The 24870-nt window shown below is 46.7% G+C and overlaps 1 protein-coding gene across 1 annotated transcript in view; it reads left to right on the forward strand.

Moving 5' to 3' along the window:
* Positions 1-4356: 4356 nt before the first annotated feature.
* Positions 4357-24870, forward strand: part of KIF13B (kinesin family member 13B) — a 142354-nt gene continuing 121840 nt past the window's right edge. Inside the window, exon 1 of the mRNA XM_072143836.1 lies at positions 4357-4583. Within this exon, the coding sequence (XP_071999937.1) occupies positions 4424-4583 (160 nt within the window). The 5' untranslated portion in view covers positions 4357-4423. The remainder of the gene's footprint in view (positions 4584-24870) is intronic.

Genomic DNA, 24870 nt, shown 5'->3' on the forward strand with positions numbered 1-24870 from the left:
GGAGACGTTTGGATTGAAGCTTCCCTCCTGTGTCCCCTGAAGAGGAAGAATCAGGGGACCCAAAGCAGGAGATCCAATAGAGATAATCCATCTCTGTCCACACCTTCTCGCTCCTCCTGTCGTCCTGGCACTGAGCGTGGCTCGTCCCGGGCTGTCTTGAACTGCAGGAGGAAACCTTGAGTCCTGTCTGGTAAATTCTGTGCTGGGTGCCCACAGAGAGGGTTCGGAGTGCCACATCTGGCACCCGTGCCATAGGTTCGCCACCGCTGGTGTAGACTGTGCAGTAGACGACTTGCAGGGTGCCTGACCCCACCACCAGGCACAGGAATCTTACCTGGGCATGTAAGAATCTACACTGGATTTGGGACCAGTGAGCCCGAGTGCTGTTCACTGATGAATGTACATTCAAGCTGAGCAGAAATCATGGCAGTCAACAATGTTGTAGATGTCCAGGAGAGCACTGTGCATCAGCTATAGTTGGCAGCTGGTGGTGGTTGTGTTACAGTGTGGACAGGTGTCTAGTAAATACAGAACTGCCCTACATTATGTGAATGGTGGGCAACATCCCCCACCGGGGCCTAGCCTTTTCTTGGGGCCTGGAGGCAGCCGGGGCCCAGAATACCGGAGTGGCTGGCGGTTGCAGCCCAGGTCAAGCTTATGTTACAGTGCTTGGTATGGGGACCTGGGGGCTGTCCTGCAGGTGGTGTGTGCAAGAAATATGGAGGGAGAGGCTGATGTACTGGTTCTCCCTGTGCCAACCCCTGAGTGTCTGTGAGGTAAGTCCCTGGATAATGGATGGGGAGCCCGTGGTGGAAACAGCCGTATCCAGGGATCAGACGGAGGCAACGTTGTGCAAATCAACTCACAGTTCTTTATTGAACAGGTAGCAGGCAACGGGCCTTAGCGGTCAACAGCAGATTCTGGTACTGGAGCGATCGTGGAGAGTGGTCCACAGGAATAAGGCACCAGCCTGGTAGTAGAGGCAGACTGGGATAATGGAGATGGAGCTGTGTCCAAACTGTGGAAGCTTCAGCTCTGGATTGGAGTCTCCTGACTCTGGCCCTGGAATTGGTTTATGTCTCTTCACTCTGTTTCTGTAGATTGGACCTTGTGGCTCTGTAGAAAGACCATGAGGTCTAGAGCATGTGCTCTCACGAGAGCTGGTAGTTAAGAGGCCTGTGCTCCCACTGCACAGGGGTTTTATCCTCCCCCTGGTCAGGTGGCAGCATCCCTCCAATCACACTCCAGTTTACAATACAGCCATATAATTGGTTAATATTTTACACCCACTAAACTATTGCCTGTTTAGGCAGAATCTACAGCTACTATTACATAATGTCCAGGTTCTAGAACCTTCAAAGAGGGTTCATGACTCCCTCCGTCAGCTCCTAACCTGGAGAGGGCGCTATTCACAACTATCAGCCTGCCTATACGTTGGCAGGGGTGTTGCAGGTGTAACATCAGTAATCCAGTGATTGTGCCTCTGTATGAAAAGCATACGTAATACTCTACATAATACCGCCATGTACATTTTAGGCACGTTTTAGCTATATTGTGCTCGCTGGAGGGGGGGCAATCTGTAATCAGGTCCGAGGGACTATTATAAATTATTATGGTATTGGTTTTCATTAGTTCTTCTGCACATTACACTGCCGTAGTTTACAGGGGGCATTAGGTGACTTATTATTTCACTGTTGTTCGCTTTCATGAGCAATGGTGAATATTTTTCATCTCCGGCCTAACATTTCTCTGATGAGGGCACACCCCCACAAGATGATAACCCTGCCAGCGATTAATACTTCCAAGTGTATTGATCTGCTGAAGAATCGTTCTGACCTTTCATTACTTCATGGTCTGATGTGACATAGCAGTACTGCACAGCCAGCAGCAGAGGGCAGCCCTCCACCACTAGTGACTCCGGCATTCCTGTCCTGGGAAGAGCTGTGCTGATGAGTCCAATGAGGAATTCCACTCATTTCCTATTCATGAGGGTGTTTCTGCCGCTACACAAGGCTGCCAGGATATAATCACACTCCTGTGAGGAACCCGTGGGGCCCCAGGAATAACCGTGCACCAAGGGCCCCCCATAATCCAAAAGAATAAAGGTCCCAGGACCCTCATCTCTGGGAGTGGGCAGCCTCAGGCATTTTCCAAAATCACTTTGAATGTGAAAAGCGGAGTATGTGCAGCCGCCAAAGAGAGCAAGGGATCCCCAACCTCAAAAGCAATGGGTGTGTGTGCCACCTTCTGGCAGGATCAACTCTTCTTTTAGCTTCTTAGGCCCCTTCCACACTAGCGTTGCATTTCACGTCAGGGTGCAATGCGTGAAAACAGACGTTTTTGGCTGCGTTTTTGTTCCATTTTTCCTTGGAGTCATTAGCGTTTGTGCGTCTTTCACGCGCGTGTTGTTCGCGTTTTTCTTGCGTTTTCAGTGCGTTTTTCATGCACGTTTTTAAGTCAATGGGAGACTCGAGCATTTTTCAAAGGGACCATGGTTCGGGAATAAAATGTGTTATTTAATTGAAAAAGAATGTCTTCTGATAAGTTATCAGATGTATGCAAACAACTGCAATCTATTCTTCACTGTTCTGCGCGTATATTATCTCCCGACAAGTTAGCAGATGTGAAGAACAGTGAAGAATAGAATAAAAGCAGTGAACACAGGATCATTTAAGTGAAAAACACAGTGAAGAATAGATTGCAGATGTCCGGCACATCTGCTTACTTGTCGGGAGATACGCGCGGAACGGTGCGAACAAAATAGCATGTGAAGAACAATATATATGTGTGTGAAGAACAAATTGCAGATGTTTAAATACATCTGCAATGTGTTCTTCACACATATATATTGTTCTTCACATGCTATTTTGGGCGCACCGTTCCGCGCGTATCTCCCGACAAGTAAGCAGATGTGCCGAACATCTGTAATCTATTCTGCACTGTGTTCTGCACTGTGTTTTTCTCTTAAATGATCCTGTGTTCACTGTTTTTATTCTATACTTCACTGTTCTTCACTGTGTTTTTTTAATTAAATGCTCGATCTCGAGCAGGGGAAATACTCTTATTCATGTCACCTAGCAACCCATCCGTTTAAAACGCATTGTACTCGCATTGCACTTGCAATGATTGCGAGTGCAATGCGTTTTTGATGCGTCTCCATAGACTTGAATGGGGCGGGAAAAACGCGCGTGAAACGCAAAAGTAGAGCGTGCTGCGATTTTGACGCGCGTCAAAACAAACACATGCACGCGCGTGAAAAACAACGCAAATGAGGAAAGACCCATTGGAAACAATGGGACAGAGTGCAATGCAAGTTCTGCGCGTCAAAAGCACGCGCAGAACTCGCGCATGAAAAACGCTAGTGTGGAAGGGGCCTTTTGCTCTTATTTTTAAGAAAAAAAGGGTTTAAATGAGGGGCTCTGTGCTCAATTAACAGCTATAGAGCCAAGGGCCCCTCTGGCTCATTTGCCTTATTTTTAATGCCTTTGTTTTGTAAAAAAGGGCATAAGAGGCTAAAATAAGAGCGGATCCATCTCAAGGGGACACACGTCGGCATGTACGTGTGCTTGGTTTACAATCCTTCATCCAGGTGGTAGACTCCCTTAAAGTTTAGTCTGCATTTGTACAGTTTAATTTTCACATTTTCTTTAAGATTTCTGCTTGCTGTCAGTGAATATTGCGTGGGTTTCCACCCACACTCCAAAACATGTAGGTTGAATAGATTGTGAGCCCCAGCTCTATGAGCTAAGCAGTTCGGATTCCAGGGGCAAGAAATCTAGGATGATACATTACAAAGTATTAACACAATTAAGACATGTTTGCCTCTGATGTGTTTACGATTGATGCCCAGACTGACCGTCAGCTGTAAGAATCATTGTGCCGCACAAGAATGGTGACTCAGGGACAGAAATTAAAGATGATGTCTCTTTTAAAGGGAAGTTCTACCTAGTAATATTGTATACATAGGGGCAAACAGCCTAGGACACAAGTAGTAAATATATTGTTATATAGAAAATGAAGAAACATAAACATATTATAATGTCAGTACAGGAAGTAAAGTAACAAGGACGCGGTGGTCACCCACATCCACCAATCACACTGCAGCTTTCATATTTCAGTCGCAGACAAAGCTGTGACCTGAGGCAGCCAATCAAATCCCAGCTTTCATTTTTCAGTAAGAGACTAGAGAATGTAAGCCGCCAGGTGATTGGGGCACGTTAACCACTCACATACCGTATCACAAAATGACAACAGCCACCTGATTGGAGGAGATGTTCAGCTGGTATAACAAGTGGTTGCTCTGTACGGATTACACATGGTACCTGAGGAATGGGACAACTTGGAGTGAGAAGCAGCTGTGTCTCCATGGTAACAACCTCCGCGCCACGTGATCAGGTCTCGCCGTGCTTTAATTTTTGACGTCATGACGTCGCGCCTCCCAAGCTCCGCCCATTGGTTGCCGCCCACCTCGCCGAGAGACGGAAGCCGGCGGGGTCCGGGCAGGTCCTGGGAGCTCGCAGAGAGCAGGATGAGCGACTCCAAGGTGAAGGTGGCCGTGCGGCTCCGGCCCATGAACAAGAGAGGTGAGCGGCCCGGAGGAGACTGACACCTGAGGGGACAGAGCCACAGCACGAGCCGTGCCAGACCCTCACCTCACAGGGACAGGGGGAAGTGACTGACAGCCCCGTGGTGTGAGTGACAGCCCCGTGGTGTGAGTGACAGCCCCGTGGTGTGAGTGACAGCCCCGTGGCCTATGATTTGAGTGACACTTTGGATGTGAGTCTCTGATCAGACAGTTGGGGATGTAAGTCACCGTCTCTAGTTTGTGTGATAGTCTCTTATAAGAGAGACACTTGAGGATGTGACAGTCTCTAATTTGAGTGAAAGCCTCTTGACCAAGTGACAGACTTTTATCCGAGTGACACTTGGGGGATGCGAGTGACAGCCTGTGATCTGCAGGAGAGTCTCTAGATTGAGTGACAGCCTATAATCTGAGTGTCTCTTTTTGATCTGCGGAATCTGTGTGTGCTATATAAATATTAAATTATTATTATATTATTTGAGTGACAGCCCGGGATCTCTTTAGGATCTGACTTGAGTGACAGTCACTGTAGTGAGTGACTCGATGATATTGGTGACAGCCTGGGATCTTAGTATGTGGGATCTGACCTGAGTGACAGCCCTTGTAGTGAGTGGCTTGGTGATTTTGGTGACAGCCTGGGATGTGTGTGTGTGACAGCCTGGGATGTGTGTGTGTGACAGCCTGGGATGTGTGTGTGTGACAGCCTGGGATGTGTGTGTGTGACAGCCTGGGATGTGTGTGTGTGACAGCCTGGGATCTGTGTGTGTGACAGCCTGGGATCTTGGTAGGATCTGTCCTGAGTGACAGTCCCTGTAGTGAGTGTCTTGGTGACAGCCTGGGATGTGTGTGTGTGACAGCCTGGGATGTGTGTGTGTGACAGCCTGGGATGTGTGTGTGTGACAGCCTGGGATGTGTGTGTGTGACAGCCTGGGATCTGTGTGACAGCCTGGGATCTGTGTGACAGCCTGGGATCTTGGTAGGATCTGTCCTGAGTGACAGTCCCTGTAGTGAGTGACCTGGTGACAGCCTGGGATGTGTGTGTGTGTGTGACAGCCTGGGATGTGTGTGTGTGTGACAGCCTGGGATCTTGGAAGGATCTGTCCTGAGTGACAGTCCCTGTAGTGAGTGGCTTGGTGATATTGGTGACAGCCTGGGATGTGTGTGTGTGACAGCCTGGGATCTTGGTAGGATCTGTCCTGAGTGACAGTCCCTGTAGTGAGTGACCTGGTGACAGCCTGGGATGTGACTGACTATTGTTATATATTTCCTTTGTGTCCCTCTGGTGTCAGTCTCTCCTATGAGTTCTTGTATCTATAAGTGACAGTCATGTTTGTGTTTGGCGTCTCGTAGTGACATCAGGATTCTGGGAAAGTTGGGTGATACCGTGCTGACTCTATAACAATTGTATGTGATATAGTATTTACTGTTTTGTTGTGAGTCTCATATTGTTTCATATTTAGACTAGGACATAAGAGGCGGGCGGTGTCGGGAAGTGATGTCACACAATCCAGTGACATCATCAGAGGCGGGCGGTGTCGGGAAGTGATGTCACACAATCCAGTGACATCATCAGGGGCAGGCGGTGCTGGGAAGTGACGTCACACAATCCAGTGACATCATCAGGGGCAGCCGGGACGTGATGTCACACAATCCAGTGACATCATCAGGAGCGGGAGGTGCTGGGAAATGATGTCACACAGTCCATCCTGTGCTGGGTTGTGATGTCATACCACTCATACTGTCTTCATCAGCAGGAGGAGGCACCGGGAAGAGACGTCACACTGTATTCAGTGACATAGTTGCAGCTTGTGGTGGCATGTGATGTCACACCACACATGGTGACATCATCAGAGACGACCTGTGTTGGGTAATGATGTCATATAACTAGTGATCCGATGCAGGCAGCACTGTGACGTGGTATGTCACCTGCCCCCACCATGTCTTGGAGGTGCCCCTGGTCTGTCACTCACCTCCCATAGACCAGTTCTTCTGCAATGTTTAGCACTGCCCTGGGCCATGTGTGGACTGGTGCTGACTACTACCCGCATCTTCCCCCTGTGCTGCTGTGCAGGGGATTGCAGGCTATTGTCCACTGGTATCAGCCGTTTCCCTTCTCCACTTCACTGACACTACTGCTCTGATGTGCTGCCAGGCCACGCTGTGTACTTAACCTTGGCGCAGTCCTGCTCCTGGAGCATAGGGTTTGTTCAGCTCAGTTACAGCGCCCCCTTCATGTTAAAAGAATAACAAAGGTACTGCAACCATTCATACTGCAGAGAATGCTGGTGACACTAGTCGGATACAGCGCCCCCTCCATATACAGAGGATAAAAAAGGTATTGCAGCCTTTTATAGTACAGGAGAAGCTGTGATTACTGATCAGATACAGCGCCCCCACTATATAGAAAGGATAAGAAAGGTACTGCAGCCATTCATAGTGCAGAAGAAGCTGTAGTTACTGGTCAGATACAGCGCCCCCTCTATATAGAAAGGATAAGAATGGTACTGCAGCCACCATAGTACAGGAGAAGTGGTAGGCACTGGTCAGGAACAACTCCCACTACATAAAGAGTATATTTGACACTTCAAACTTGTGTTGAGGTACAGCGCCCCCTCCAGGATGAGGGCAGTGCTGCATCTTGTTTCTGCATCTGTTTCTGTCTTCCGCTGCTGATGTAACTATTCAGAGTCCTCTGTGGGTTATGTCCCCCCCCCCCCCGTGTCATGGCCGCCTGTGATGTTGGTGACTGCCCATGACCTCAGCGGTGTCTGACAATGCCGGCCATTGAGCTGCTGCCTGTGCAGTGTGACACATGGGGTTACTGGTAATCAGGACCTCAGAGTGCGGTGATGTGTACTGCTGACAACCACGACATCACCTTTTTAACCCCGTCCCCAACTTTTGGAAGTTTTTCTTAAATTCAGTAACTTTTCATCCCTACTCATTGACATCTATCCCCCCTCCTCATGGGTCACCCCTCCTCAGTGACGGCTATCCCCCCTCCTCGTAGGTCACCCCTCCTCAGTGACGGCTATCTCCCCTCCTTGTGGGTCACCCCTACTCAGTGACGGCTATCCCCCTCCTCGTGGGTCACCCCTCCTCAGTGATGGCTACCCCCCCCTTGTGGGTCACCCCTCCTCAGTGACGGCTATCCCCCCCCTTGTGGGTCACCCCTCCTCAGTGACGGCTATCCCCCCCCTTGTGGGTCACCCCTCCTCAGTGACGGCTATCCCCCCCCTTGTGGGTCACCCCTCCTCAGTGATGGCTACCCCCCCCCCCTTGTGGGTCACCCCTCCTCAGTGACGGCTATCCCCCTCCTCGTGGGTCACCCCTCCTCAGTGACGGCTATCCCCCTCCTCGTGGATCACCCCTCCTCAATGACGGCTATCCCCCTCCTCATGGGTCACCCCTCCTCAGTGACGGCTATCCCCCTCCTCATGGGTCACCCCTCCTCAGTGACGGCTATCCCCCTCCTCGTGGGTCACCCCTCCTCAGTGACGGCTATCCCCCCCCCCCCCTCGTGGGTCACCCCTCCTCAGTGACGGCTATCCCCCTCCTCGTGGGTCACCCCTCCTCAGTGACGGCTATCCCCCTCCTCGTGGGTCACCCCTCCTCAGTGACTGCTATCCCCCTCCTCGTGGATCACCCCTCCTCAATGACGGCTATCCCCCTCCTCATGGGTCACCCCTCCTCAGTGACGGCTATCCCCCTCCTCGTGGGTCACCCCTCCTCAGTGACGGCTATCCCCCTCCTCATGGGTCACCCCTCCTCAGTGACGGCTATCCCCCTCCTCGTGGGTCACCCCTCCTCAGTGACGGCTATCCCCCTCCTCATGGGTCACCCCTCCTCAGTGACTGCTATCCCCCTCCTCGTGGATCACCCCTCCTCAATGACGGCTATCCCCCTCCTCATGGGTCACCCCTCCTCAGTGACGGCTATCCCCCTCCTCGTGGGTCACCCCTCCTCAGTGACGGCTATCCCCCCCCCCTCGTGGGTCACCCCTCCTCAGTGACGGCTATCCCCCTCCTCGTGGGTCACCCCTCCTCAGTGACGGCTATCCCCTCCCTTGTGGGTCACCCCTCCTCAGTGACGGCTATCCCCCCCCTTGTGGGTCACCCCTCCTCAGTGACGGCTATCCCCCATCCTCATGGGTCACCCCTCCTCAGTGACGGCTATCCCCCATCCTCATGGGTCACCCCTCCTCAGTGACGGCTATCCCCCATCCTCATGGGTCACCCCTCCTCAGTGACGGCTATCCCCCATCCTCATGGGTCACCCCTCCTCAGTGTCGGCTATCCCCCTCCTCATGGGTCACCCCTCCTCAGTGTCGGCTATCCCCATCCTCATGGGTCACCCCTCCTCAGTGACGGCTATCCCCCCCCCCCTCGTGGGTCACCCCTCCTCAGTGTCGGCTATCCCCCCCCCCTCGTGGGTCACCCCTCCTCAGTGTCGGCTATCCCCCCTCCTCGTGGGTCACCCCTCCTCAGTGACGGCTATCCCCCCCCCTCGTGGGTCACCCCTCCTCAGCGACGGCTATCGCCCCCCTTGGGTCACCCCTCCTCAGTGACTGCTATCGCCCCCCTTGGGTCACCCCTCCTCAGTGACTGCTATCGCCCCCCTTGGGTCACCCCTCCTCAGTGACGGCTATCCCCCCCCCCTAACAGGTCACCCCTCCTCAGTGACGGCTATCCCCCCCCCCCCTAACAGGTCACCCCTCCTCAGTGATGGCTATCCCCCCTCATGGGTCACCCCCCCTCAGTGACGGCTTTCCCCCCTCATGGGTCACCCCCCCTCAGTGACGGCTACCCCCTCCCTCCTTTGGTGACACCTGTTCCTGCCTCTTACATCCCACACTGTGGCTTCACCTTCTGAAATATTTAGTGTCTCGCAGGGACTCTCCTGACATTGAGCTCACATGATGATTGTTCTGTGTGAGCCGGGGGGGCGCTGCGTCTTCATTGTGCGATCCCCCCTGAGGGGACGAGCCGCAGTTGTTGTATGTCATCTCTATCAGGCTTAAAGGGGAGGTCATGTCTCTAAGATTCCCCATTTCTTTCACGCGGATGAGGGGGGGGGGTTAATATGTCCAGATCAGTGGTGGTCCCAGAGATGAGCCCCCACTTATCAGAAGGTTCAGCCATAGCGCAGGTACACGGCATCACCTATGGGAATGGAAGTTCTACAACTTTCTGAACCTTCCGATCCATATCAAGAATCCCAAAACCTGCACGGACCTAATACCACTCACAGCTGAGGGGTTGTTACAGTTGTATCCACTGTGATGTGGACTCCAGGCTGATACATTGTGGCGAATTCTTATTAGGAAAGGAATGAGGCTCTTGCTGCAGCCTGGACTGTCCTCTGGACTGGTTACATTAGTAACAAACCCTCAGCTGTGCAAAGTATTGGCGGCTTTCAGCTTCTTAGACAAAGAGAACAGGTTTACTGACCACAACCTTCCCGGATAGGAGACGCGTGATCAGACCTTTGTGTATGTTGTTAGTAGCCGCAGGAATGTGAAATTGGATTTATAATCCAGGTTTGTAGCTTCTTCTAGTGCACTGGTGGGGTCTCCTCACACTGCTGTGCTCTCTGCTCACACTGCTGTGCTCTCTGTAGGCAGTGGAGGGTATTGTCCCTGGAGAGATGTGTAATCGTACCTTTGTGTTTGTTGTATTAAGCAGCAGTACTGTGATTATATGGATTTATGTCCCAGTATTTTAGCTTCTCGGTGTCCTCACACTGCTGTGCTCTGTGCTGTCTGAATTGATTGGTCCAGAAGTTCTTTTTATCTGTTCTAACCTAGGTAAAACCTAGGTATTCATCCGGGAGCCTACTGCAGCTAATGCAGATGGAAGGAGTTGTGGAGCAGTTTGTTGGCCAGAGCAAAGAGCACAGCAGTGTGAGGGCACACAACTACTATAGTTGGAGAAGCTACAATCCTGGAATATAAATCCATATATTACAGTGTATGGGTACACATCTCTCCTGGGGCTATACCTTACTCTGTCTGCAGAGAGCACAGAGCACAGCAGTGTGAGAACAAGCATTCCAATTCCCCCTGTAGCTATAGTTTTGAAATATAAATCCATATTTCACAGTCCTGCTGTTACTAATAACATACACGTAAATCTGATTACACATGTCTCCAGGGACAATACTGGCTGGACAGAGCACAGCAGTGTGAGGACACAGAGCTGTGATTACATGTAACACTGTATAACTGTGTGGTGACCTCTGTGGACAGATCCTATTAAGGGTCTCTGGGGTCTTTATGTACATAACATTGGTGGCGCCGTGTCTGCCTTCTCCCGTCGTGTACCAGGTCATGGTGCCCGGGATGCCAGCAGGCAGATCACGCTGTGCCCCATGTGTAAATATCACTGAGCATGTACATTGCCCTCCCCCACCCCCTGGACACGGTTGATTCTTGTATATTGTGGCAGCGCCCCCCGGGGGTCTCTGTTTATATTTGCTTTGTGTATGTGCAGTCACTGGGAAAGGATCGGTGACGCTTCGGAGAGGCAAGAAGTGATCGTATCCTGTGCCCTCATCACCCATATACCTGTATATACTTAGTCCAGGGTTGTGACCCCCAGCGATGACCCCTGGGGGTGGAGGCATGTAGCAGGCATGGGGGGCACATGGGATGACCTCAGGGAAGCAGAGGTTAGCACTGGAAATGGCCCCCAGGAAAGCCGGTAGGGCACGTAGGATAACCCCCAGGGGATCCGGGGGAGGGGCCACGACACCTGGGATGAACCCCAGGAAAGCCGAGGGAGTGGGTGCACGTGGGAAGCCGGAGGGGGGGGGGGGCACGTAGGATGACTCCAAGGGGAGGGCACGTGTGATGACCCCCAAGAAACTTGAGGTGGGGGTGGCACGTGGAATGTCCCCTAGGGAAGCCAGGCTGGGGGGGGGGGCACGTAGTATGATATGCCAGTATGTGACCTTTGACCATATAGTTGTGTGAGCAGAGCCTGACAGACTACTCAGCATTTTTGTAGTGTTTTCCCCTCTGTGGTCAGTGCTGAACCACAATGACTCTCCTTAAAGGGGAACTCCACTACCGCAGGGACTTGTCATCAACTCTTGGGAATCCCTGAATAATTCCTGGGCTGTTGGTGACCACCTAGAACCTGCAGACTTTGGGGTATCTGACATTAGGGGCGGCCCCTTCCTTATTGTGTATTACGTCCCATAGCAGCTCCTCTGCTGTCACTGAGCTCCTGGGGTCTGCACCAGGGGCCAAGGGTCACCTCCTCACCCACTATCCTACCCCCTGTAAGAAGTAGGTAATAATCTGTGCAGGGAGAACGCACTGGACAATACACAAGGAACATAAAAGAAAATTCCTTGGATGATGAGATGGGGACGAGCACCCGGGCACTAAACCTAAACCACATGTGTAATGGGAGCAAGCTGCGTCCTATTACCCTGACATCATCCCCATTGTACGCTATTGTCCTGTGTTATCAGCCAGGTCTGATCAAGCTACACTTGCTAAATCTGTATTATCAGTATAGAAGGCAGTATCACACAGGATAGGATGAGATACACAGTTCAGCAGTCGGTATCACATATGATGGGATTAGATACACGGTTCAGCAGTCAGTATCACACAGAATAGGATTAGATACACAGCTCAGCAGACATTATCACACAGGATGGGATTAGATACACAGCTCAGCAGTTAGTATCACACAGGATGGGATTAGATACATCTCTCAGCAGTATCACACAGGAGAGGATTAGATACACAGCTCAGCAGTCAGTATCACACAGGATTGGATGAGATACACAGCTCAGCAGTCAGTATCACACAGGATAGGATGAGATACACAGTTCAGCAGTCAGTCGGTATCACATATGATGGGATTAGATACACAGTTCAGCAGTCGGTATCACATATGATGGGATTAGATACACGGTTCAGCAGTCAGTATCACACAGGATAGGATTAGATACACAGCTCAGCAGACATTATCACACAGGATGGGATTAGATACACAGCTCAGCAGTTAGTATCACACAGGATGGGATTAGATACATCTCTCAGCAGTATCACACAGGAGAGGATTAGATACACAGCTCAGCAGTCAGTATCACACAGGATTGGATTAGATACACAGCTCAGCAGTCAGTATCACACAGGATAGGATGAGATACACAGTTCAGCAGTCAGTATCACATATGATGGGATTAGATACACAGTTCAGCAGTCAGTATCACACAGGATAGGATGAGATACACAGCTCAGCAGTCAGTATCACACAGGATAGGATTAGATACACAGTTCAGCAGTCGGTATCACATATGATGGGATTAGATACACAGTTCAGCAGTCAGTATCACACAGGATAGGATGAGATACACAGCTCAGCAGTCAGTATCACACAGGATAGGATTAGATACACAGCTCAGCAGACAGTATCACACAGGATAGGATTAGATACACAGCTCAGCAGACAGTATCACACAGGATAGGATTAGATACACAGCTCAGCAGACAGTATCACACAGGATAGGATTAGATACACAGCTCAGCAGTCAGTATCACACATGATAGGATTAGATACACAGCTCAGCAGACAGTATCACACAGGATAGGATTAGATACACAGTTCAGCAGTCAGTATCACATATGATGGGATTAGATACACAGCTCAGCAGTCAGTATCACACAGGATAGGATTAGATACACAGCTCGGCAGCCAGTATCACACAGGATGGGATTAGATACACAGCTCAGCAGTCAGTATCACACAGGATAGGATTAGATACACAGCTCGGCAGCCAGTATCACACAGGATGGGATTAGATACACAGCTCAGCAGTCAGTATCACACAGGATAGGATTAGATACACAGCTCGGCAGCCAGTATCACACAGGATGGGATTAGATACACAGCTCAGCAGTCAGTATCACACAGGATAGGATTAGATACACAGCTCAGCAGTCAGTATCACACAGGATAGGATTAGATACACAGCTCGGCTATCCCTGGGGAGCAGGGCACAGGTTGTAGATGATGTCTTGCAGTCTCTCTTTTGGGTGTCTCGCCCTCATAAATCCCGTTACGCCCAGATTTAGGGCTCGGCCTGTGACTCTCGCTGTCAGTCATCCGGAGGGAGGAGAAACATGAAAGAGTCGGGGACTTTGAAGAAAAGCTTCTCTTAAGGGGAATTGGGTCTTAAAGGTTCAGTTCCAGGATTGTCCCAGGGTGAACTCCTGGTGGTTGTGACTTTAAGAGCAGCCACGACCAGACATTAAAGTCATCCTGTTTCTGGGAAAGTTGAGTGCCAGGATGTCTGCCAGCACTGCTGATCATCCCCCTAGGAAAGCTGAGTGAATGCACCTTGTGCCGTTCAGAATGGCAGCCCTATTGGTGATCACCCAGCTTTCCTAGGATGAGATACAGATACAAGGGGACACTTTGGATTATGCAGATGTTATGCCTTTGTGCCGCCGTCCGTCCTCACAGGATTGGAATAATCAATAATCAATACCAGGAGCCTCCGACCAATGGCGCGTGTCAGGAGACTGTGGGAAAGCGAGACACTGCCCGTAATATACGAGAGCCTGGCGCCTGCTGCCTGTACTATACTGTAATATACGGGAGCCTGGCGCCCGCTGCCTGTACTATGCTGTAATATACGGGAGCCTGGCGCCCGCTGCCTGTACTATACTGTAATATACAGGAGCCTGGCGCCTGCTGCCTGTACTATAGTGTAATATACCGGAGCTTGGCGCCTGCTGCCTGTACTATACTGTAATATACAGGAGCCTGGCGCCTGCTGCCTGTACTATACTGTAATATACGAGAGCCTGGCGCCTGCTGCCTGTACTATACTGTAATATACAGGAGCCTGGCGCCTGCTGCCTGTACTATACTGTAATATACAGGAGCCTGGCGCCTGCTGCCTCTACTATACTGTAATATACAGGAGCCTGGCGCCTGCTGCCTGTACTATACTGTAATATACAGGAGCCTGGCGCCTGCTGCCTGTACTATACTGTAATATACAGGAGCCTGGCGCCTGCTGCCTGTACTATACTGTAATATACAGGAGCCTGGCGCCTGCTGCCTGTACTATACTGTAATATACAGGAGCCTGGCGCCTGCTGCCTGTACTATACTGTAATATACAGGAGCCTGGCGCCTGCTGCCTGTACTATACTGTAATATACAGGAGCCTGGCGCCCGCTGCCTGTACTATACTGTAATATACGGGAGCCTGGCGCCCGCTGCCTGTACTATACTGTAATATACGGGAGCCTGGCGCCCGCTGCCTGTACTATACTGTAATATACGGGAGCCTGGCGCCCGCTGCCTGTGCTATACTGTAATATACGGGAGCCTGGCGCCCGCTGCCTGTGCTATACTGTAATATACGGGAGCCTGGCGCCCGCTGCCTGTGCTATACTGTAATATACGGGAGCCTGGCGCCCGCTGCCTGTGCTATACTGTAATATACGGGAGCCTGGCGCCTGCTGCCTGTACTATACTGTAATATACGGGAGCCTGGCGCCTGCTGCCTGTACTATACTGTAATATACGGGAGCCTGGCGCCTGCTGCCTGTACTATACTGTAATATACGGGAGCCTGGCGCCCGCTGCCTGTACTATACTGTAATATACCGGAGCCTGGCGCCCGCTGCCTGTACTATACTGTAATATACCGGAGCCTGGCGCCCGCTGCTTGTACTATACTGTAATATACAGGAGCCTGGCGCCCGCTGCCTGTACTATACTGTAATATACCGGAGCCTGGCGCCCGCTGCCTGTACTATACTGTAATATACCGGAGCCTGGCGCCCGCTGCCTGTACTATACTGTAATATACGGGAGTCTGGCGCCCGCTGCCTGTACTATACTGTAATATACGGGAGCCTGGCGCCCGCTGCCTGTACTATACTGTAATATACGGGAGCCTGGTGCCTGCTGCCTGTACTATACTGTAATATACGGGAGCCTGGCGTCTGCTGCCTGTACTATACTGTAATATACCGGAGCCTGGCGCCCGCTGCCTGTACTATACTGTAATATACCGGAGCCTGGCGCCTGCTGCCTGTACTATACTGTAATATACCGGAGCCTGGCGCCCGCTGCCTGTACTATACTGTAATATACCGGAGCCTGGCGCCTGCTGCCTGTACTATACTGTAATATACAGGAGCCTGGCGCCCGCTGCCTGTACTATACTGGCGCCCTGTGTACACATAAGATTGTGTATACTTCTCTGTATCCAGCTGACCTGCCTGCTGATGGTTTCCACCTCTATAACATGTACTTTGGAGAGGATTTGCTTATTACCCGCTGGCAGTCGGTGGTGACATATGACTCCAGCCTCTGCTGACTATGGAGACACCGGTCATCCTCCTGGGTGGACGCCCCTTTAAGATGACACAGATGTGACTCTACAGAAAGTCAGAGATTTGTACCTATTTTGGGATCCCATCAGCTGACGCGGCTCCTAATAAACCTGTAATAAGTGTTTTAGGGTGGGGTTACTCAGTGTGATGATGTGGGTCCAGTCACAGCCGCGTGTCCTCGCCATGAGTCCTGAACGTGTCCTCTCCACCATCGCTGCGTCTACACTGCTCCCTACATATGGCCACACTCCCCATATACGCCAGACGCCTCTGTTCTGCTGTCAGGGAATTTCAGATATTGATTATCTTGTTCTGGGAAAGCTGGGTGACTTCTAACATAGTCCCTAGAACTCTCAAACAAGTACTATCACCGTGCTTTCCCAGAATCCTGAATGGTAACTATGTACCATGGCATCAAAATCCTCTTATCCAGCAATAAGTTGAATGATGTCAATCAGGTATTGCAACTGGTCCGTATATATAGGAAGCAAGAATGTAACAATCCACATCACTGCAATGATAAGAAGTTCTGAATTTTTATTAGCTTTATCTTCGTGTTTGGCAGAAAGTGACAGTCATGATCTGTGTTTCAGCATGTCCTGGTATGTATTACTATGTGCCCTCATCTCAGGAGAACCTGTAGCACATGACATGGGGAAGACTAAAGCTATTAGCTATATTACATTATAATACTGCCTGGTGTGTACAAGAATATAACTACTATAATACTGCCCCCTATGTACAAGAATATAACTACTATAATACTGCCCCCTATGTACAGGAATATAACTACTATAATACTGCCCCCTATGTACAAGAATATAACTACTATAATACTGCCCCCTATGTACAAGAATATAACTACTATAATACTGCCCCCTATGTACAAGAATATAACTACTATAATACTGCCCCCTATGTACAGGAATATAACTACTATAATACTGCCCCCTATGTACAGGAATATAACTACTATAATACTGCCCCCTATGTACAAGAATATAACTACTATAATACTGCCCCCTATGTACAGGAATATAACTACTATAATACTGCCCCCTATGTACAAGAATATAACTACTATAATACTGCTCCCTATGTACAAGAATATAACTACTATAATACTGCTCCCTATGTACAAGAATATAACTACTATAATACTGCTCCCTATGTACAAGAATATAACTACTATAATAGTGCCCCCTATGTACAGGAATATAACTACTATAATACTGCCCCCTATGTACAAGAATATAACTACTATAATAGTGCCCCCTATGTACAAGAATATAACTACTATAATACTGCCCCCTGTGTACAAGAATATAACTACTATAATACTGCCCCCTATGTACAAGAATATAACTACTATAATACTGCCCCCTATGTACAGGAATATAACTACTATAATACTGCCCCCTATGTACAGGAATATAACTACTATAATAGTGCCCCCTATGTACAAGAATATAACTACTATAATACTGCCCCCTATGTACAAGAATATAACTACTATAATACTGCCCCCTATGTACAAGAATATAACTACTATAATACTGCCCCCTATGTACAGGAATATAACTACTATAATACTGCCCCCTATGTACAAGAATATAACTACTATAATACTGCCCCCTATGTACAAGAATATAACTACTATAATACTGCCCCCTATGTACAAGAATATAACTACTATAATACTGCCCCCTATGTACAGGAATATAACTACTATAATACTGCCCCCTATGTACAGGAATATAACTACTATAATACTGCCCCCTATGTACAAGAATATAACTACTATAATACTGCCCCCTATGTACAGGAATATAACTACTATAATACTGCCCCCTATGTACAAGAATATAACTACTATAATACTGCTCCCTATGTACAAGAATATAACTACTATAATACTGCTCCCTATGTACAAGAATATAACTACTATAATACTGCTCCCTATGTACAAGAATATAACTACTATAATACTGCTCCCTATGTACAAGAATATAACTACTATAATAGTGCCCCCTATGTACAGGAATATAACTACTATAATACTGCCCCCTATGTACAAGAATATAACTACTATAATAGTGCCCCCTATGTACAAGAATATAACTACTATAATACTGCCCCCTGTGTACAAGAATATAACTACTATAATACTGCCCCCTATGTACAAGAATATAACTACTATAATACTGCCCCCTATGTACAGGAATATAACTACTATAATACTGCCCCCTATGTACAGGAATATAACTACTATAATAGTGCCCCCTATGTACAAGAATATAACTACTATAATACTGCCCCCTATGTACAGGAATATAACTACTATAATACTGCCCCCTATGTACAGGAATATAACTACTATAATACTGCCCCCTATGTACAAGAATATAACTACTATAATAGTGCCCCCTATGTACAAGAATATAATTACTATAATAGTGCCCCCTATGTACAAGAATATAATTACTATAATACTGCCCCCTATGTACAAGAATATAACTACTATAATACTGCCCCCTATGTACAGGAATATAACTACTATAATACTGCCCCCTATGTACAAGAATATAACTACTATAATACTGCCCCCTATGTACAAGAATATAACTACTATAATACTGCTCCCTATGTACTGGAATATAACTACTATAATACTGCCCCCTATGTAAAGGAATATAACTACTATAATACTGCCCCCTATGTACAAGAATATAACTACTATAATACTGCCCTCTATGTACAGGAATATAACTACTATAATACTGCCCCCTATGTACAGGAATATAACTACTATAATACTGCCCCCTATGTACAGGAATATAACTACTATAATACTGCCCCCTATGTACAGGAATATAACTACTATAATACTGCCCCCTATGTACAGGAATATAACTACTATAATACTGCCCCCTATGTACAGGAATATAACTACTATAATACTGCCCCCTATGTACAGGAATATAACTACTATAATACTGCCCCCTATGTACAGGAATATAACTACTATAATACTGCCCCCTATGTACAGGAATATAACTACTATAATACTGCCCCCTATGTACAGGAATATAACTGCTATAATACTGCTTCTTATGTACAAGAATATAACTACTATAATACTGCCCCCTATGTACAAGACTATAACTACTATAATACTGCCCCCTATGTACAAGACTATAACTACTATAATACTGCCCCGTATGTACAAGAATATAACTACTATAATATTGCCCCCTATGTACAAGAATATAACTACTATAATACTGCCCCCTATGTACAAGAATATAACTACTATAATACTGCCCCCTATGTACAGGAATATAACTACTATAATAGTGCCCCCTATGTACAGGAATATAACTACTATAATAGTGCCCCCTATGTACAGGAATATAACTACTATAATAGTGCCCCCTATGTACAGGAATATAACTGCTATAATACTGCTTCTTATGTACAAGAATATAACTACTATAATACTGCCCCCTATGTACAAGACTATAACTACTATAATACTGCCCCGTATGTACAAGAATATAACTACTATAATATTGCCCCCTATGTACAAGAATATAACTACTATAATACTGCCCCCTATGTACAAGAATATAACTACTATAATACTGCCCCCTATGTACAGGAATATAACTACTATAATAGTGCCCCCTATGTACAGGAATATAACTACTATAATAGTGCCCCCTATGTACAGGAATATAACTACTATAATAGTGCCCCCTATGTACAGGAATATAACTACTATAATAGTGCCCCCTATGTACAGGAATATAACTACTATAATACTGCCCCCTATGTACAGGAATATAACTACTATAATAGTGCCCCCTATGTACAGGAATATAACTACTATAATAGTGCCCCCTATGTACAGGAATATAACTACTATAATAGTGCCCCCTATGTACAGGAATATAACTACTATAATAGTGCCCCCTATGTACAGGAATATAACTACTATAACACTTCCCCCTATGTACAGGAATATAACTACTATAACACTGCCCCCTATGTACAGGAATATAACTACTATAACACTGCCCCCTATGTACAGGAATATAACTACTATAATACTGCCCCCTATGTACAGGAATATAACTACTATAATACTGCCCCCTATGTACAAGAATATAACTACTATAATACTGCCCCCTATGTACAAGAATATAACTACTATAATACTGCCCCCTATGTACAGGAATATAACTACTATAATAGTGCCCCCTATGTACAGGAATATAACTACTATAATAGTGCCCCCTATGTACAGGAATATAACTACTATAATAGTGCCCCCTATGTACAGGAATATAACTACTATAATAGTGCCCCCTATGTACAGGAATATAACTACTATAATAGTGCCCCCTATGTACAGGAATATAACTACTATAATAGTGCCCCCTATGTACAAGAATATAACTACTATAATACTGCCTCCTATGTACAGGAATATAACTACTATAATACTGCCCCCTATGTACAGGAATATAACTGCTATAATACTGCTTCTTATGTACAAGAATATAACTACTATAATACTGCCCTCTATGTACAAGAATATAACTACTATAATACTGCCCCCTATGTACAAGAATATAACTACTATAATACTGCCCCCTATATACAAGAATATAACTACTATAATACTGCCCTCTATGTACAAGAATATAACTACTATAATACTGCCCCCTATGTACAGGAATATAACTACTATAATAGTGCCCCCTATGTACAGGAATATAACTACTATAATAGTGCCCCCTATGTACAGGAATATAACTACTATAATAGTGCCCCCTATGTACAGGAATATAACTACTATAATAGTGCCCCCTATGTACAGGAATATAACTACTATAATAGTGCCCCCTATGTACAAGAATATAACTACTATAATACTGCCTCCTATGTACAGGAATATAACTACTATAATACTGCCCCCTATGTACAGGAATATAACTACTATAATAGTGCCCCCTATGTACAGGAATATAACTACTATAATACTGCCCCCTATGTACAAGAATATAACTACTATAATACTGCCTCCTATGTACAAGAATATAACTACTATAATACTGCCTCCTATGTACAAGAATATAACTACTATAATACTGCCCCCTATGTACAAGAATATAACTACTATAATACTGCCTCCTATGTACATGAATATATCTACTATAATACTGCCCCCTATGTACAGGAATATAACTACTATAATACTGCCCCCTATGTACAAGAATATAACTACTATAATAGTGCCCCCTATGTACAGGAATATAACTACTATAACACTTCCCCCTATGTACAAGAATATAACTACTATAATACTGCCCCCTATGTACAGGAATATAACTACTATAATACTGCCCCCTATGTACAGGAATATAACTACTATAACACTGCCCCCTATGTACAGGAATATAACTACTATAATACTGCCCCCTATGTACAGGAATATAACTACTATAATACTGCCCCCTATGTACAAGAATATAACTACTATAATACTGCCCCCTATGTACAGGAATATAACTACTATAATACTGCCCCCTATGTACAAGAATATAACTACTATAATACTGCCCCCTATGTACAAGAATATAACTACTATAATACTGCCCCCTATGTACAAGAATATAACTACTATAATACTGCCCCCTATGTACAAGAATATAACTACTATAATACTGCCTCCTATGTACAAGAATATATCTACTATAATACTGCCCCCTATGTACAGGAATATAACTACTATAATACTGCCCCCTATGTACAAGAATATAACTACTATAATAGTGCCCCCTATGTACAGTAATATAACTACTATAACACTTCCCCCTATGTACAAGAATATAACTACTATAATACTGCCCCCTATGTACAGGAATATAACTACTATAATACTGCCCCCTATGTACAAGAATATAACTACTATAATACTGCCCCCTATGTACAGGAATATAACTACTATAATACTGCCCCCTATGTACAGGAATATAACTACTATAATACTGCCCCCTATGTACAAGAATATAACTACTATAATACTGCCCCCTATGTACAAGAATATAACTACTATAATACTGCCCCCTATGTACAAGAATATAACTACTATAATACTGCCCCCTATGTACAAGAATATAACTACTATAATACTGCCCCCTATGTACAAGAATATAACTACTATAATACTGCCCCCTATGTACAAGAATATAACTACTATAATACTGCCCCCTATGTACAAGAATATAACTACTATAATACTGCTCCCTATGTGCCCCCAGAGGTATTGGAGAGGGCAGCAGTGCACTACTACTTGCAGCTGCAGATGTCACATGAACAAGTGCTGCTTTATATTATATTTTTGGGCAAGGAAGTGGCCGGAGGCTTATTTGCATTTAGAGTAGGGATCAGAACTCATTAATATTCCTAGTACTGGGGGGCGATGAGCATGGACAGAAGCCAGATTTTATTTCCTCTTATACAAGTGTTTTCCTGTTGTGACACCTCATGGCGGGGTTATTTATGAGCACCATATGATATGTACAGTGTAGGGTTTATCCTGGGTTGTAGTAGGAATGTGATACTATAAAACCTCTTACCTGGAGCGGGTGATATACCTGGAAGGAGCGTCACAGGTGACTCAGGAGAGGGCTGCGCGCTCACTCATCGTAGAGGCAGACAGCAGCGTTCTCTGTGTAGTGGTCAGACATTGTTACTGCAGTTTTGTATGCAGTGACTGTGTTTGGCCACTACACTGAGCATGGCGCTGTTTCTTGTGTATCAGCTGTCCAGTCAGTATAATGTGGCTGATAACAGAGAACAGTAGGTTGCATACTCCTCTAGAGCACCGGGGGCACTCTTTGGTCAGTGTCCCTTTAAGAGCCGGTAGTAGACATACATTAGAGGTGATGTTACTCACACTCGTGCGATCCGGTAACACAACCCCTTTAGTGTCAGTCTCTGTGGATCGTAATCCATCCAATTATAAAGCAATTAAGGGATTTTCAGGAGCGGGGGTCAGTATCGGGGGGCGGGGGACGGACATGAGGAAGTCAGAAGGTTTGCGGTTTTTGTGCTTATTTTGCTTTCTGATGGAGAAGAGGAAGAAGCGGGAGAGCCGTGGCAGTCTCCTCTCTATACCACACACTGCCGGCTCCTCACATTTATGGCTTCCCTTTAAAGGGAATGATACAAAGCTTTAAATCCCGGCATAGAACATGAACTGGAATAATACAATAATATCTGCCGTCACTAGAGGGAGCTCTGGAGCGTGCCGCATACTGGTGACAGATATAACACAATGATAACAGTGTATACAATAACCATCACTGCTCCCATTGGAACTTGCAAGAATGAATAAAAAACTTGTGTGTGTATAAAAAAAAAAAATGCTGGTGTGACAAAACCTATCACTATGGGACAGAGCGCAATGTTCTGCACGTCAAAAAGGGGCCTACGTTTACTATTTCAGCAGAGGTTTTGGCGCTCTGGATCAGACACTAAACAGAGCCTCAAGTAAATGGTACATTGGATATATCAGGTATTGTCTCTGGAGAGATGTGGAATCATACTGCTGTGTGTGCTGCTAGTAACAGCAGGACTGTGATATATTCCAGAATTGTAGCTTCTCCAAGTACACCGGGGGCGTGTCCTTACACTGCTGTGCTCTGTGCAGGTAGTATTCGGTATTGTCCCTGGAGGGTATTGGCTCTGGAGAGATGTTTATCTTGTTAGTAGCAGCAGGACTGTGATATATTGATTTCTAATCCAGCATTGTAGCTTTTCCAAGTGCACTTGAGGCGTGTCCTCACACTACTGTGCTCTCTGCAGGCAGTATTCGGTATTGCCTCTGGAGAGATGTGCATCTTGTAAGTAGCAGTAGGTCTGTGATATACGGATTTCTATTCCAGCATTGTAGCTTTTCCAAGTGCGGTTGGGGCATGTCCTCACACTGCTGTGCTCTGTGCTCTCTGCAGGCAGTATTCGGTATTGTCTCTGGAGAGATGTGCATCTTGTAAGTAGCAGCAGGACTGTGATATATGGATTTCTATTCCAGCATTGTAGCTTTTCCAAGTGCGGTTGGGGCATGTCCTCACACTGCTGTGCTCTGTGATTTTTGCAGCCAGTGTTAAAAATTGTTCCCAGAGCGATGTGTAATCAGACCTTTGTGTGTGTTGTTAGTAGCAGCAGGACTGTGATATATGGATATATATTCCAGCATTGTAACTTCTCCAAGTGTATACGAGGAGTTTCCTCACACTGCTGTGCTCTTAGCTTGCTCTATTAATTTTCTTTACTGCCCCTCTGCTTTGTAAAATCTGGCAGGCATCTAAATACTACAGTCAATTACAGCAGCATGGGTCGGCTATAGCGTAACACTGCAGTCTGCATGGCTGACGGGTTCCCTCTGGATTATGTGGTGTTGTAGGTGGCAGTACACATGGAGTTGATGTGGACACATAACCTTTGCCATTGTCTCTGTGTTTTGTCCTTGTCGTAGTGTGATCCCCTCCCCCATGGAGAGCGGAGCGGGGGGTCTCTGTCCTCCGCTCTCTTCACATTAATAGAGTCTTACACAATCTTAATTCTGCATCTTGGATTGTAATGGGACGTGACGGTCGCTGATGGAGTGCGGCAGCCAATTAATCGTGTCCCCAGGGTCTCCCTCCCCACGTGCACATGTCACCCGCCTGCAGCCGTCACCCCTCTACCCCCGCACAATGGTGACAGTAAGAAGAGGGGGGGCACCTGGGAGGAATAGACTGGTTTCTAATGTCACGTGTAGAAATGATCAGCGATTGTTCACTTTCTGTTCTTCATTGTTTTCTGGACCTCTGCTTGCTGTCAGTGGATGAGAACAAAC

The sequence above is a fragment of the Engystomops pustulosus genome, chromosome 3, assembly GCF_040894005.1.
Source record: "Engystomops pustulosus chromosome 3, aEngPut4.maternal, whole genome shotgun sequence".
In the NCBI taxonomy this organism is placed as follows: domain Eukaryota; kingdom Metazoa; phylum Chordata; class Amphibia; order Anura; family Leptodactylidae; genus Engystomops; species Engystomops pustulosus.